Here is a 14,954-nt window from a genome sequence, read left to right as displayed (position 1 = left end):
CAAAGTATGTCTAATCATTTTGTTCTAAAATGAAATATAAACATTTGTGAAAATAATACGTTTGCTTTTAAAATGACATACTTAAAATTCACACATTTTAGCTGGACTACAATTCTTGTCTAATATTGTCAAATAATGCTAAATTTCAAATTTCTCCTTTAAATTTTCATTTTTGAACAAAAATGATCACATTTCATCCAATGCCTATTACTTTTTTGTTTTTGTGTTTTTTGTTACCATGATTTTATGGGTTATATTCTCTTTTAATGTGGATGCAGTGTTAAGAATTTATCTTCACCTTGGGATACAGTGTTTCTAGTATTCCTTCATTGCCAACATATATATGTTTTGTCTTTGAGCATATGTACGACTGTGTACACAGTTTATACCTACATATATGGGTCCATCAATAAAGATGTCTTTGTATACATATAGATCTAGTAGTGGTCAGAAGTTTACATACACTCATCATGAGGATGAATGTCATGGTAATTTGGGGCTTTTAATTATTTCTTTGAAGTGTTCTTTATTCCAGGGTTGAATGATTGCACAGCATGCATCTTTAATGACTTTAAAAAACAAGAACTAGGTGCACAAGTCTGATTTTATCAGGATTGCAATCCTCCCCCTCCAGAATTCCATCCACTTTGTGTAATGTCCCAGTACCATTAGCAGCAAAACCACTCAAGAGCATAATGCTACCACCACCTTGCATGACAACTGGTAAAGTGTTATTAGGGTTGAAAGCCTCCAAAAAATACCTCTTTCATTATTGCCAACAGTTCAATCTTATCTGACAAAAAATGTTTCTCCAGAAGACAATTGGCTTGTTTGTGTTGGCTACAAATTTCAATTAAGCTTGAATGTCTCAATTTTTGAACTTTGAAATTTATTTCTCGGTCAACAGTCTCTCAGTCCATCCAACAGAGTGACTAGCTTCACTGTAGGTTGTGACATCTGAGCAGTTTTTCATGGCTGGTTTGAACCTTGATTCCTGTGTTGTTTCTGAACATCCTAACTGATTTCCAAGGCAGCTGTGTCTTTTTCTGCACCTTGGCAAAGTAGTGGCACATCTAAATAACTTTTTCTTCCATATAGTTGCTTAAAATGATGAACTTATTATCTGCAGTTATTTAGAAATTGCTCCAAGGGACCTTAAAGAAAACATTAAAGCTGTACAAACATGACACCCTTAAAAAATGAACAGTTCAAAGAATAATATCCCGAAATGATTAATTGACGACTCATGATGAGTTTGTGTAAACTTTTTTACCACAATGGTGTGAGTGAATGTGTGTGCCTGCAAGACCTGCTCACCGTATTGAACTTCCAATGCTGTATGCAAATGAATATGTCCATCCACACATTAGCATTTCTGTGTGAATGTATATGCCAAGCAAATATGTTTGAGGTTCCCTACCAATGTGACTATCTGCATACCTGTTTGTTTGTGTGTGCATATGTGTGCTTTTAGGTGCATCAACGCAGGACTCTGATGCTATGGAGCCAGAGAAACAGGTGGACAGCACAGTTAAAATGGCTGGCGTGATTGCTGGGATTCTTATGTTCATCATCATCCTTCTTGGAGTTGTTCTCACCTTCAAACGCAGGTAGGTATTGAACTAACCAACAGGACAGAGTAGCAGCTTAAAGGTATTAAATGTAGCATTTTCACAATGAGTCATTATTAACACATTTTTTTGTAACTTCAGTGCCATTATCTTAACCCTTAGACAAGGCAGTGTGTAGTTTGTTTTATACCAGTAAGTAGCACTGCAGTTTTATTTTTATAATAATGCACCTTTAATGCAAATTAGTAAACTAAAAGAAAGCGAGGTTAGGGCCTAGGGCATAGGCTGTATTCTTAAAGATTCAAGTGTCCTCATTAGCATATATATGCAGGTGGATAGTTTTAAGTGTACAGGGAGTGACAGATTAATTTGACCCTAATGATCTATCAAGAAAAAAAAATATGTTCAGTTAAAGAGATTTGACCACATTTAGAAATAAAACTGAATCAGAATTTACAATGTTTTTTTTTTTCCTTTAGGTTTTGTTTCTTGCAACAACAACAAAAAAAGTCTAAGATTTAAAATTTTTAACAAACATTTCAGGTTAAAAACACATTGCAAAACCTACAGATCTATATTCATTTCTTCTGGCAATATAAAAGGTCAAAAATTTGTATTAAACCTGGTGACATATTCAATCCTATAATCCTTAAAGACAAATAAATAAAAATTATACTATTCCCCACACACATATATATATATATTTAAAACTCGTAGGAACTGTTTTATATAACCCATTTAGCAGCTATAAAAAGCTTTCTGTATCTTTGTTTACTTGCACACTGGCTTGCACCATCACCAGCCTTTCTTTCTGTTACTTTCTCTAGTTTTCTATACTGTTCCATCAATTCTCCCATTCCTCTCTAACCTTCATATCCTTCATATTGCTTTTACATTTGTGATTTTTGTGTCACAGGTTGTTTTTTATTTTCCCAAAAAGTTGGTTTTGGTTTAAAACATACATTAACTTGGCAGCAAAATTAGAGAAAAAACTAAATAGTGTGAGGATTATTTTCTGTTACCAGTCAAATTAGAAAATAATGACACACTTGCAAATGCATTCCAGTAACCACTCTATAGTGCGTTAAGAGATCAGTAATTATCAGTATTTATTATAAACTGCATACACTTCAAAACTAAACGCTGCACGGGAGTGTGATGAAATACATTTAGACAATATGTTCACTTGGTCCTTCTGTTTTAGACATTAAAAACTGAGATTTTCTCTTTTTTTTTTTTACAAAATGTAATACTGTGTTTGGAAGGAATATATAGCTACTGGAGATTGTTTAATGCTTTATAAATCTGTACTGTCTCCATTCCTAAAATAAAAAGTTGTGTTTTAATATCGACCAAACATCCACTAAAATGAAATACCATAGCACTGAACAAGGTCAGGTTCTCGGGTAGATTACTTGCTTGTGTAAAACTAAAATTATTTGTTGTCTGTGAAGCTTCTCAGCCATCCAGGTCATAGTAGTCTAAGGAGCTTGGAATTAAAAGAGCCTGGACTTCTTTGACTTTCTTGAAGACATTTCACCTCTAGCTTCTTCAGATCTAAGAGCAATCGATGGAGAGTCCCAGATTTTTAAGCCCTATTGGGAATGTTCCTAAGAGGGTCGTGGAAGACCATCTTTGAACAGAGGGGCTGTCTTACAACACCAGCTGTCTGCAATCTATCATCCAGTTTTGAGATCCCATCCCAGATGCCTCAGTGCTCACTCACATCTAGGGTCATTTGATCTCAGTAAGTCACATGATATGGTGGGGCATGGTCTCAAAATGAGTTCACCTAAAACCTTGGCTGATAGTGACCCACACCCATTTTCACACTTTGGCTCATGTGATTAGGTAGAGGATCAATAGGGGGTCCATGACCCTCTTGGGGACACTCCCATAGGGCTTAAAATCTGGGATTCTCCATCAATTGCGCTTAGAACTGAAGAAGCTTCTCGGCTCAGAGGTGAAACATCTTCAAGGAAACTTAAAGAAGTCCAGGTATTTTTCTTTCCAAGCTCCTTAGACTAAAATCATTAGTTAGCAAAAAGCTTGAATCAAGCACAATGTCATGTAAAATCATACTGTTCCACAGAGAGAGAGAGAAAAAGGGCAAAATATTGTCTAAATGCAACAAGGATGCTCTCAACTTGCACTTGCTAAATTAAAGAATTGTTCATGACCTGTTACTATTGAACAGCTGTTGAATTTTGAACATTAAGCTTGATGAACAGATAAAAATGCCTGAGGGAAAACTGGCAGATACCTTATTGCTAGTCAAATATAACGTTGTAACCATTTTAAGCAAGCAAAATAGTACTCAGGCAAAAATATAAAGTCAGGCAGGGCACTGGGTCAGTTTGAAATGCTAATTAGAGGCTAACCCAGGCTAACAGAAAATATACCAAATAAGAGGATTAAAAATCCAGTAGAGCCAAAGGAGGATAATACATTATATAACAAAAAAGGTAAAGGTGGAGAAATCAGAAGAAGGCACAAATAGGGAATATAGAAGTTAAACAAAATAAAAGTGGGAAAGGATGAGAGTGACAGAAGGAAGGGACAAATGTATAAGATTGGAAGGAATATGGTAATTGAAAACCAGGCAGCACTGGTTAACCCTGGGGTCAAGTGGATATGCTAATGAGATGCTAATCAGACTAGGGGGGGGGCATAATATACATAAAAAGCCAATTAGAGGGCAAACATTGCAACAGTAGATATAGACAAAAAAAGCAATGACACTGTAGAGAAAAAAATAGAGAAATGAAGGAGCAGTTGGGATGCTTCTCATGAACCGGAGCTGACCGAGGCCATCAGTCAGAATTAAAGGGCACATATATGTCAAGTGAAATCATGGAGTACATATCAAGATAGGAAAAATGTGAGAAAAGTGAGAAAAGGGAAATTATTAAATTGTACCAAGACATAGTGGGGAGTCATGGAGACACAAGAAAGAAAAACAATCGATAATATGAGTCCAACTGAATGGATTCAGACAGTGACGGTTTTACCATATATCTGGGATCATCTATATTTTACACTGCATACTTCAGCCAGTCCCAGTGGCAGATTTTTTTTAAACAGAAAGTGTTTTACATGCCTTTTAAACCTCATAAATTACTCTGCACCAAAACTTTGTTGGGAAGTACGCGCATAGCTGTCCAATTAATCTTTTAGACCACTTTTACATGTGTTCCAAATGGACTTTATTTTCTGAAGAAAGCCAGGACATGTTGCTGATAATGTATGTGAAAGAGAATAACATTGAACAAGGCTGAAGGCTTAATGGGGATTCAGTGTTTCTACAGCCAGGTAGCCCTGAGGGCTCAAAGAACCAGCACCAGAAGACACACTTTTCATAGAAAGGTTAAGAGGAGAATCAATGAATAATTAATGTTCCAGAAGCTCCCTGTACACCGGCTGATTTCTGTTTGTAATGCCAGAGAAGCAGACCTAAACCAAGTAATTGAGAAAAGGTGACATCTTTGGAACTGCAAATTGATGGAAAATATGTTAAACTTATTTCACCCCTTTTTTCCTTTTATCCAAGCTATTTCAAATTCTGGCTCAATAACTGCCTTTTGTGATTGTATTTTATCTGAAGCTTTCATACGCCTTTCATGCCCACAACAACTTTAAAAGGTGTGAATTAAATTCTCATTCTAAATAAAAACTAATTATATAAACATCTAAAAAGAAAGAACACAGAAGTGAGTTTAGTCAGGCAAACAAGCAAATTTACTGAAGTTATTAACCCTTGTCTGTTTCATGGTTTTACCACGGTGTATAACTTTAAGTAAATAGTATACACATATGTAGAAGTGGACAAACTCAAAGTTAAAGTCATATATCCAATTGTTTCTGTATGTTTGTCTAAAAAAAACTACTACTGGAACTTTGTTTATGCATCCATTACACAGAAAGAAAATCTGAAATCCTAGAGATGAGATGTTTTTATAGAATCCTCATATTTGACTACACACCCACTGCCCAAACACAGCAAACTGACATAAAAAATGACACACAATAGGTGTTTGATGGGGTATCTACACACAATAACCTTACTACTCACTTCTACATAATCATAAGTGATTATGTTTAGTTTTCTATTAGTCTGTACATTGTGGAAACCTTTGCAAACCTTTATTGTGCCTATATCTGTATATACTGTTGCTTCTATATATCTGAATGCAAAATACCAGTATTGCAAAATTTTCCTGTGATTGTGATGATGGTGATAACAATAATCATTTGTTTTGTTAGTTCAAAAAAAGCACCAAAACAACAACTACAAACAATAGTTTTGATCAAGTTTATGTTAAATACATAATTCAATGCCGTGAATTGTTATGATGTTAGTTTGACCAAAACTTTTCAGTGTTATGTACACTGGTGAAGGCTAGCACAATGGTACACTTCAAGATGTAAAAAAAATAAAAATAAAATCACAATTTACAGCCCAATGATTCTTGAATCCTGTGAATGTTAAAAATGCATGGAGAGCGTTCATGGTACCACTGACACACTTAAACATAAAAGCTGTGTCAATTTGACAAACAAGTGTTTGAAGACCAAACACATAATTTCAGTAGGAAGGATAGAACTTCCCAGGAGTTTAAGGAGTGTAAAAGTAGTAGGTACACAGGAATTGGCACAGAGTTCACAGGGACGTGACCTTGAAATTTAAATGGTGTAGACTGAAAGCTGCACTGCTTTCAGACTGAAGCTTTTATTTGTTTTAGGCTTGTATCGGAGCCATACCTTATGCTTAACAACAATGTATTGCACCTGCAAACTTATTCACATATGCCTTGAAGTTATTGACTCACACTCTTAGTCTTGTGATGACTCACTCTTGAGAGAGATTGTAAACCTAGTCTGGGTTTACTGCACAACTTTCTAAATGGCTAGCAGTGCAGTACTCATCTCCCGAAGTGTAGGGGTCTTGAAAAGTTCTCAAGATTAATTGCTACCAAACAATTTGAAGAATCACATCTGCAGGCTGGAGCTTTTTACTTTCTCATAGAGGAATTAATAAAAAAGGATCATGGAATTTGGTCTCTGATCCTCAACTTTGATTTGAAAAGTGACTTTTTTATATTGTATTCAGTGAAGTTTGACATTTTAGATTTTCACCAATGGTGATGATGGTCCAAAATGGTCCAAAAAGCAAATGGTTAAACTAGATCTTCTTAGCAAAAATAAACTTCATATACTATGCTTCATATATTCAATGAACTTCTCACTTCTCGTAATATCACAAAATTTATCTTCTGAAAGAGTTAATGTAACTTTGCTTGTCACTATGCACTATACAATATTAACAATTTAATAATATTTGGTAGCTCCTTAATAAAAAATACAGTGAGTCACAGGAATGTAAGCTAGAGACAGTTCACATATTTGCCTCCTCTTTGACCATATATACAAGACAAATAAGGTGCTTCAAAGAGTCCCAGCCCTATTATGTTAGTTCTGAACTTTGGTGTCAAATGCTTAGCATAAATTGAAAAAGTAATGAATGTGAGGGAATGAAAGGAATGCATTACAAACGATTGAAAAAACAAACAAACAGATGTCTTTCTCAACTCGTCCTCTTTGAATCAAGTCTCACGCCCTTTTATGTTTCTCTCTATCTTCCTGCTTCCTGTCTTTGGCTCCACCCCTTCCTGTCCCGTCCTGTACCTGCCTTGCCCTTGCTCCGATAGAGAGATTCACACATGGAGAACTCTGAGCGTGGGGTATTGTATGTTTGCTTCTAGACATGACCACATCCACTCCGCACTGTTCTTCAATGTGATTTTCACCTCAGCATTTAGTAGTTTCCAAATACATCTTGTCACTGTCATTGAATATTAAATTGCTGAGAATTATTCTTCTCATATTTGACAAACTCATTAGCTATAACACCTACAAAAAATGTCATTAATGATATAATTGAGACGTTCCTCCATATATTTCTTGAAAGACTTTCCAGTTGTCCATCTTTCACCTTGAATTGGGATAACCTAAAAATCAGATGTACATTTTGGGGAAAAACAAACAAACAAAACAAACAAAAAAGCTTGGGATACATGGTGTGTACCTTTCAATATAATAAGTGTGCAGACAGTGTGTAATCACCTTGGTTATGAATCTTAGTATTGGTGAAAAGGACCATAGAATGTTCTCGCCTAAGCAACATGTAAAGGCATTTGGGGGTCACATATTTGTTTTCTTTCATACAATGAAAATGTAACGCTTAATATTTTAATCGCTGTGGTATGCAATTTCCTCTCAGCAGTTTTACCACTGAGACTTAAAGTGCCTCTGATTGCCTTTTTACTGCCCGATTTATGCCACTAAATAGATGAAATTTAGATTTTAATGTTACTTTGCAAGTTCCATTGTTAGACATTAGAAGTCATTTAGGCAGTTGTTGGCACCCTACCTGTAATAGTATCATTAGTCTGTATACTTATCTCTCTTCCTTGCTGACTTGAAGTCTAACTTGGGGAATACGTTTTAGCAAAGTTTTAGTAGCAAACTGAAGTGTGAATGGAATTTTTTAATGGCTGCTTTGGCTGTTACTATTAGCTAGGTAGAAAAGTTAATCTAAGATGCTTTTGGAAAACTTTCTAACATATTTTGTCACTTTGTCAGTACTTTAATTTATTTAATGTGAACATTTACACATTGTTGCACACCATCTGTGCTTTTTGGTACGTTATTGTCCTGTCAAAAGTGCACATCTAAAACTATTATAATTTCTGAGGACGTTCAATGCATCAAAGTATACTTATCATTTCCTCTGATATGAGATTTATCTGCCCAACACTCTACCAGCCATTTGCTTTGACAAACTGATAAACATTGTAAACTGTTTCATTATTTGCAAGATATCTGCAGTTAATTTTCCATCAACAGAATTTCAGACAGAGAAAAAAATATATGTTCCCACATTATGGTGCTTTCTACATTGATAGCAGGTTGGTGTAATTAATTATATGTAGGTATAATGCAGTTATGCAGGAATCAAGCCAGCCTGCCCTAAAATTAGCTAAAAAAGTTAAATAATTAATCAAACTTTAGGAGAGAAATTATGTTTTTGGCTTCAACAAAAACATAGGTGGGTGATTAGGATTTGTGGTATGTCTTGCCGAATGAAATGCGATGCTTCACAAATATCTCCACCTACACTGTTCTGGGCTCAAAGACAATCCATTCTGTTACTGTCATGGTAGTTATCTTTTTCTCAAATAAATCCCCTTACTGCATCTTAAGGTTATATATGGATAACTCTATATACATATAACATAAAATTAAACTATTGATTAGACACCTTGGGTTATATTTAGTGCAGTGCTACAATGACTTTGCAATAAAGTACAGTTTTTTCTTTTTACCTTAGATTAAATATTTCATTTAGTATTCTGGGGGATTGTAAAGTATTTAGAGTCAAAAATTACTTACCAAAGATTTTTTGGCCAAAGACAAGTAGTAGCATATAAAGATTAAATTGCCAGTGGCTTGAACTTGGAATTCTATAACATAGTTCTTCTTCATATATTTAAAGCCGACCCAAATCTGATAATTTTAGGAAGTTTATTGACATTGATGCAGTGCTAGATGTTAAAGGTTGTGACAGTCCTTGTGGATGGTGCACGGTCGCTCAGAGAAAGTAGGAACTTTGCCAAAACTGTTGGTTTATTTTCTTGAAACTTTTAGATTAATCATAATCCTGATTTAGCAGTTGTAATCATTGCCTCAAAGAGCAGCAGTTCATTTTTTTATTAAAAAAATGCTGAAATTAATTAATCTTGTGATTAGTACTGTTGACCTACAGCAAAGAGTTCTTTGATTTGAAATCTCCTTTCCGGGGCGTTTGCTTGACCTTTATGCATAGCTGTACAGGTTTTTTTCCCCCATATTTTCTGGTTTCCTCTGACATTCAAAACATACATATTAAGTTAAGCGGTATGTCCGAATTGGCCTTAGGTGTGGATGTGAGATAGATAAAGTGCTATATGAATGTGTGTGAGGAAAAGAGCTTTTGTATTAATTCCTTTAGAAAATTGTGAGGATGCCAAGATTAACAGTTTTTTGGTAAAAAAAAATAAATAAACACAAAAAAACACACACAATATAAATGATGACTCTCAACTTTGAGACAACAAAAGGACACATCTTCTTTCTAGATTGTATACGACACCCTGGGGTTCTCATCTATAACAAGAGGAATGAGGCGATTAGAAACTGGTGTCAGCCAAGGGAATGAACTCAGGCTGAATCCACTGCAAATGCCAGGCTCTTGTGAAGCCAAGTGGTGTGTGTGTGTGTGTGTGTTTGTTTGTGTCTGTGCCCGTGTATGCAAGTGCGTACACACATGCAATACATTGGTGGACTGAAACTCTGTCTCTAAACTAGAAGATGTACACAAACACGCAGACAAACATTAAGAAGCACACAAATTTGAAAGTACCGAATTCTTCCATGCTAAACTTGGACGTATCAGTAGATAAATTGGAGGTGTTAACACAGACACACTTACACACACATGCACTCACAACAGAGCTGGACTTGACCCCTATTCTGCAGATGTGACACATGGTTGAATAATGGACTCTGCAGCTTGCTGAGATAAATGCTTGATGGTCCACTTACAGCACATTTAAAATTGGTGATGGCAAACCATTTACACACTCACACAAATGTACAAACTCATACTGTGTGATCACCACGGATATTCTGGGTGGCTAATTTACTAGTTGTTTAAATAAGAGAAAAAGAATCAGAGTAGTCGACTAGCCTAAAAGCTGAAAACACATAATCTAATAGACGAGGTTAAACATAGGCCATGCAAATACTGTGTGTGTATTCTACTGCCATATGAAACAGTTAATTGCATTTCTCGATAATCAAATCGTAGTTGGCATAGCATTGCACAGAAAGAATTTCGGTTTAGTTTTCGAGTGTGGGTGATATGAGCAGTGTTTCTATGTTTGTGTGGTCTCATACTGTTTTATGCAACCAAAGCCATAATGATCAAATCTGTAGATAAAAACTACAGAACTTGTGTGTGGAGATGCAGTCTTTAAAAGGCTTCCTTTTCCACCCCTCATTTGTCAAAGAACGTATTTATTTTGACATTTATGCATACATATGTAAGTACTTTTCTCTTGTCATTTTTTTCACTATGTCTCAGTGTTGCTGTGTCCATATGCATATTCCATCGTAGCGTCCTCCTTCCGTACATGTCAAATAAGTGGTGTTCTGTCAAACCTCAAATTAACTTGGCTGTAGAGGTGAGCACTCTGAAGAGATTTCACTTTCATTGATACCCTGTGTTTCTTAACTTTCTGTCCTTCAAACACGGAATTTACTCTCATAGTCGCATATTAAAAGGTTTAACTAACATGCTTTTACTGCTACACACGGAGACCTTAGGTGTAACTTGTTAACAAAAAGTTCAGATTTTTCCCCATTTCTCATCCAACCTGGTCTCTTCTCATTCTCTCTCTGCCCCATTTAATCAGTCTCAAACACGGTACCCTGAATAACTTGGTTGAGTGTTTTTTCTACACTATATTAATATTTATGACCAGTTTTAACGACTATGACTTTTACAACTGGGCTCCCAGTGCTCTGCATTTTATTAATATCATAAGGACAATGTCAGCAGAGCTCTTAAAGAGGGTTATGGGTGTGACTGTGTGTATATATGTGCACATAGTCACTTGTTCAGCTATCTTAATGAGGACCAGTATTTGTTTATGGCCATTTCAGTGAGGACATTTGGAAAAGTGAGGACCTTTTTCCACATTTTTGCAAAGCTCTGCTTAAGGACAGTTCTTTGTTTGAGGATTGACATTAGAATTAGGTGTAGATATTGATTGTGGTTTGATGTAATACCAGTTTCATCAACATTTGTCTCAGTTGCACTAATGTTTCCACAACAAAGCTATGAAGCGCTGGTTTAAAACAAACTACATTTCTTTTCAAAGGCTGTGGCAGATTTATTCTATCTTCATGTAAAAATATGTGTAAGCATTGAGTAAAACATTATTTTGCCTCACCTCGTTGCCTTACAATAGTGTTGCTGTGTGCACCCAGAACTCAAAAATAACTCTTCTGTTACAAATGATTTTTCATTCCATCTCTGCTGCCTTCGCTATATCTACTATATTTTTTTACTGCCCTTAAATATAGCAAAGTAGCCCCTCCAGGCTGGTAACTGTTATTATATCTGGCTAGCTAACCCATTTTATCCAACCATGCCATTTTATAAATGTGTTATTAGTGTTAGAAATATGTTTTTTGGGGGGGAGGGGTAGGAAGTACTATAGAGTCTCTATGCTTCTCTTGTTAGTCTTTTTTTGTCTTATTTATTTATTTATTTAGTTTATCATTCACATTATTATCAGAAGATGAAAAACAGAAGCAGAAGGAGAAGAATAGAACAATAAAACAGACAGAATAAGAACAAAAAAAGGGGGCTGGATGAAAAAAGTGAAGGAGTATAAAGTATAGAAGTAATTTATTAAAAACATCAAGCCTGTAAAAAGTTAATACAGTTAATAACATTTCGCTTTCCACACGTATATCAGCCCTACTAACGGCCAGTAACTTCTCTGTCACATGAAAAGCTATAGTAAGTATTTTGTCAGCATTTACAAAATTCATATTATGTAAGTAATTAAGATGGCATATCAGATAGATTGACTGATTGAAGCAGTCTGCAGTAGTTGTGTAAGGTGTGCTCCTCTGTGAAGTGGAATGGAAGTATTGATCCTTCTGAACTGTGCTTGACTTTCCCATGCTATAACAACTCAGTCTGATTAAGTATGAGTGTGTATGTTTGTGTGTGTGTTGTGTGTCCAGACATATTATGAGATCACAATCTCTGGCTACTCATAGATGAAGGATGTATGCTGGGGGGCAAAGTTACCAACAAACCATTGAGGAAGTAGCAGAACGAGCGCACACACACACGCGCGCGTGCGCGTACACACACACACACACACACACACACTGATACACATACGGATATGTCATATTAGTCAAGTACAGTGCAGTGGAATAAACCTGTGGCTTTATTATCAAAAACAGGATAAAGGAGAAGAAAAAAGGTTAAAGATTTTCTTGGCTTAGCTTTAACATGTTGGTCCTCATAATATTAATTTGATTTTTAATATTACTTTCACTAGTCTCACAATTCATTAAATTTCAGACATAATTAGTACGTTTTCTGTGATTAACAATTTTAAACACAATCCAGAGTAAAATTATGGCCCTGTACAGATATTATTGCTACAAACCACACTCATTCAACCTTTACCTCCTTGCTTCTGTGTGTTACTCTTCCAGCTTCCATCCTCTCCCTTTGGGTTTGTTTTGTCACTTCTCATTCGATCTATCTCATTTACTTACCTGCCAAATGGTGATGGAGGCATCAGTGATGTATTTATATTTACTTTTCTTTTCACCTGTAAACCAAAATTAAGTATTCATGCCGTATTGAAAAACCTACAGGTTAAAAAATATATTTTAGGGCACGCCATTCAGTTATATATAACATAATGACAGCATAGACCATGAAATACCCCTGATTCCCTGTTAAATTAATGGAGACCAGAGCCCATTGCTAGCACATTAGCATATGCTACATTGAATAAAAGTTATAGGTCATTAATGCTTTAACATTTAAAAATACATCTAATTAAGTACTGGACATGCATTTGTTTTTGTTTACTGTAGAATGTGTACTACAACACAAAATGAATGTACTTCTTTCTGAAGTGCCATGCTTCTTCTTTCAACTACCCACAAATCATACACCTTGGTCAGATTCTAATATTGCTTAGTAGTTCCTTAACTGGAGTTGTCGAAAGTCCAATGCGACTATTTCAGATTCTATTAATAGAATGATTTGTATATTGAAACTGTTTTGTTTTATTTCTTTTATCTAATTTTCAAATTTCATAAATAAAAAGTCATTCAGTTAATAATTTGATAGTGTGGGTGAAAGTTAAAGTTTAAACATCAGGGTACAAGACTGAATGATGGATTAATAAATGTGTTTTTATCTAAAGTTAATGACCTGGTAAAGCTCTTATGAAAAAAGTATAATTTTTTGGGTGAGTGAAGTAATCATTTCACAAGTCATAGATCTTCTTATCCAATTTATTTGATTGACTGCTGGCCGGTTCACAGCTGACTTACAATGAAGCTTTTTTTTAATCAAATATATCTTTGGACATCACTCTAGAATATTCCTTGGATGTTCTGTTATGCCTCAGCATGAACTTTTTTCTTGAGATTTTGCGAAGGCAAAATATATTAATCCAACATGCAGTAGAGAAAAATTAATTATATGCGTCAGCAACTAGATGTACTAATACATACTTCATAGCAAAAAATAACCCATTCAGCATCTGTAAAAACAAAGTTAAATGACAGCAAATGTTTTCAGATGAGGACACATAGAAAAGCAAATTTAGGATTCAGACAGGCAGGTTGTACAGGTAGGTTGGGGAAAACAGTTGAAAGAAAAACAGGTAGTTTATCAATTTAAAATAAATACAGTCAGAATTACATTTTCATTTAACTCATGAACTAATCCAATGTGTTTGTCCTTCTTCTGGGTTTTGCTCTGTTGTCATCATCGGCCTCACCTCACCATGCTTCAGAAGACATGCTTATTCCTACTCTTATTACCTGTAAGTAGAGATTTCACATCAGAAAAATTCCTTTCTCAGTCCATTACTCTTTTTTTTATCGCTACCTTTTGAGTTGTTACATTTTTGTCCTTTTTCATGTATACTGTTAAACCTGTATCTAAATTTAAGTATAAAGTATTTAATTATCAAATCATTTAAATCCTCTAAGCCATCACAGCTGTCAGAAAAATGGTTATAGTAGAATCAATCTTTCTTATTTATTTATTTTTAAGAGCCAGCTTGTCATTTGCACTGCATGATAAAATGTCTACTTTATTACCTGCCAAAGACAAATTCTTATTTGATGGTTGGTACACAAACACTGCAGCGTGCAGTCACAATAATGTTATTTGGCTTGAACATAAGTCTAGAGCAAGATAAAAGCAGGCACTTGGTAGCTTGCCTATAAAATTGCGCAACACAGGCGAGATACAACATTATTTACAGTGTTACGCTGCCATATTAGAAATACTGACCCTCTTTAGCTGCTAGGAAAAACAAATGTTAGGTAAAAATGTATTCATTCATTTAATCTTTACTACATGTGACATAAACTGCATGTGACATACTAGAAAAAGATTGGGGAAAGTGTGTAATATCAATATTAAGTTCACTTAAAGGAGATATATACATTTTAACCTCAGTTTACTGTCTATGTACATTTTGCATAGTAACTGCCCTCAAA

The 14,954-nt window shown here is 35.1% G+C and overlaps 1 protein-coding gene across 9 annotated transcripts in view; it reads left to right on the top strand.

The window, feature by feature from the left end:
• Positions 1–14,954, top strand: part of ptprt (protein tyrosine phosphatase receptor type T) — a 313,327-nt gene that overhangs the window by 207,238 nt on the left and 91,135 nt on the right. For 3 of the 9 annotated variants that reach the window (XM_084929067.1, XM_084929064.1, XM_084929061.1), the window contains 2 exons: positions 1,475–1,610; positions 14,240–14,269. In XM_084929067.1, coding sequence (XP_084785193.1) covers positions 1,475–1,610; positions 14,240–14,269 — 166 coding nt within the window. Of the gene's footprint in view, positions 1–1,474; positions 1,611–7,279; positions 7,313–14,239; positions 14,270–14,954 lie in introns of all 9 variants that reach the window. The other 6 variants (XM_084929068.1, XM_084929066.1, XM_084929063.1 and 3 more) reach the window with 4 other exon arrangements.

The sequence above is a fragment of the Perissodus microlepis genome, chromosome 5 (genome assembly GCF_051167445.1).
Source record: "Perissodus microlepis isolate ML-2025 ecotype Zambia chromosome 5, ASM5116744v1, whole genome shotgun sequence".
Taxonomy (NCBI): Eukaryota; Metazoa; Chordata; class Actinopteri; order Cichliformes; family Cichlidae; genus Perissodus; species Perissodus microlepis.
This window is presented reverse-complemented; position numbering and strand designations above follow the sequence as displayed.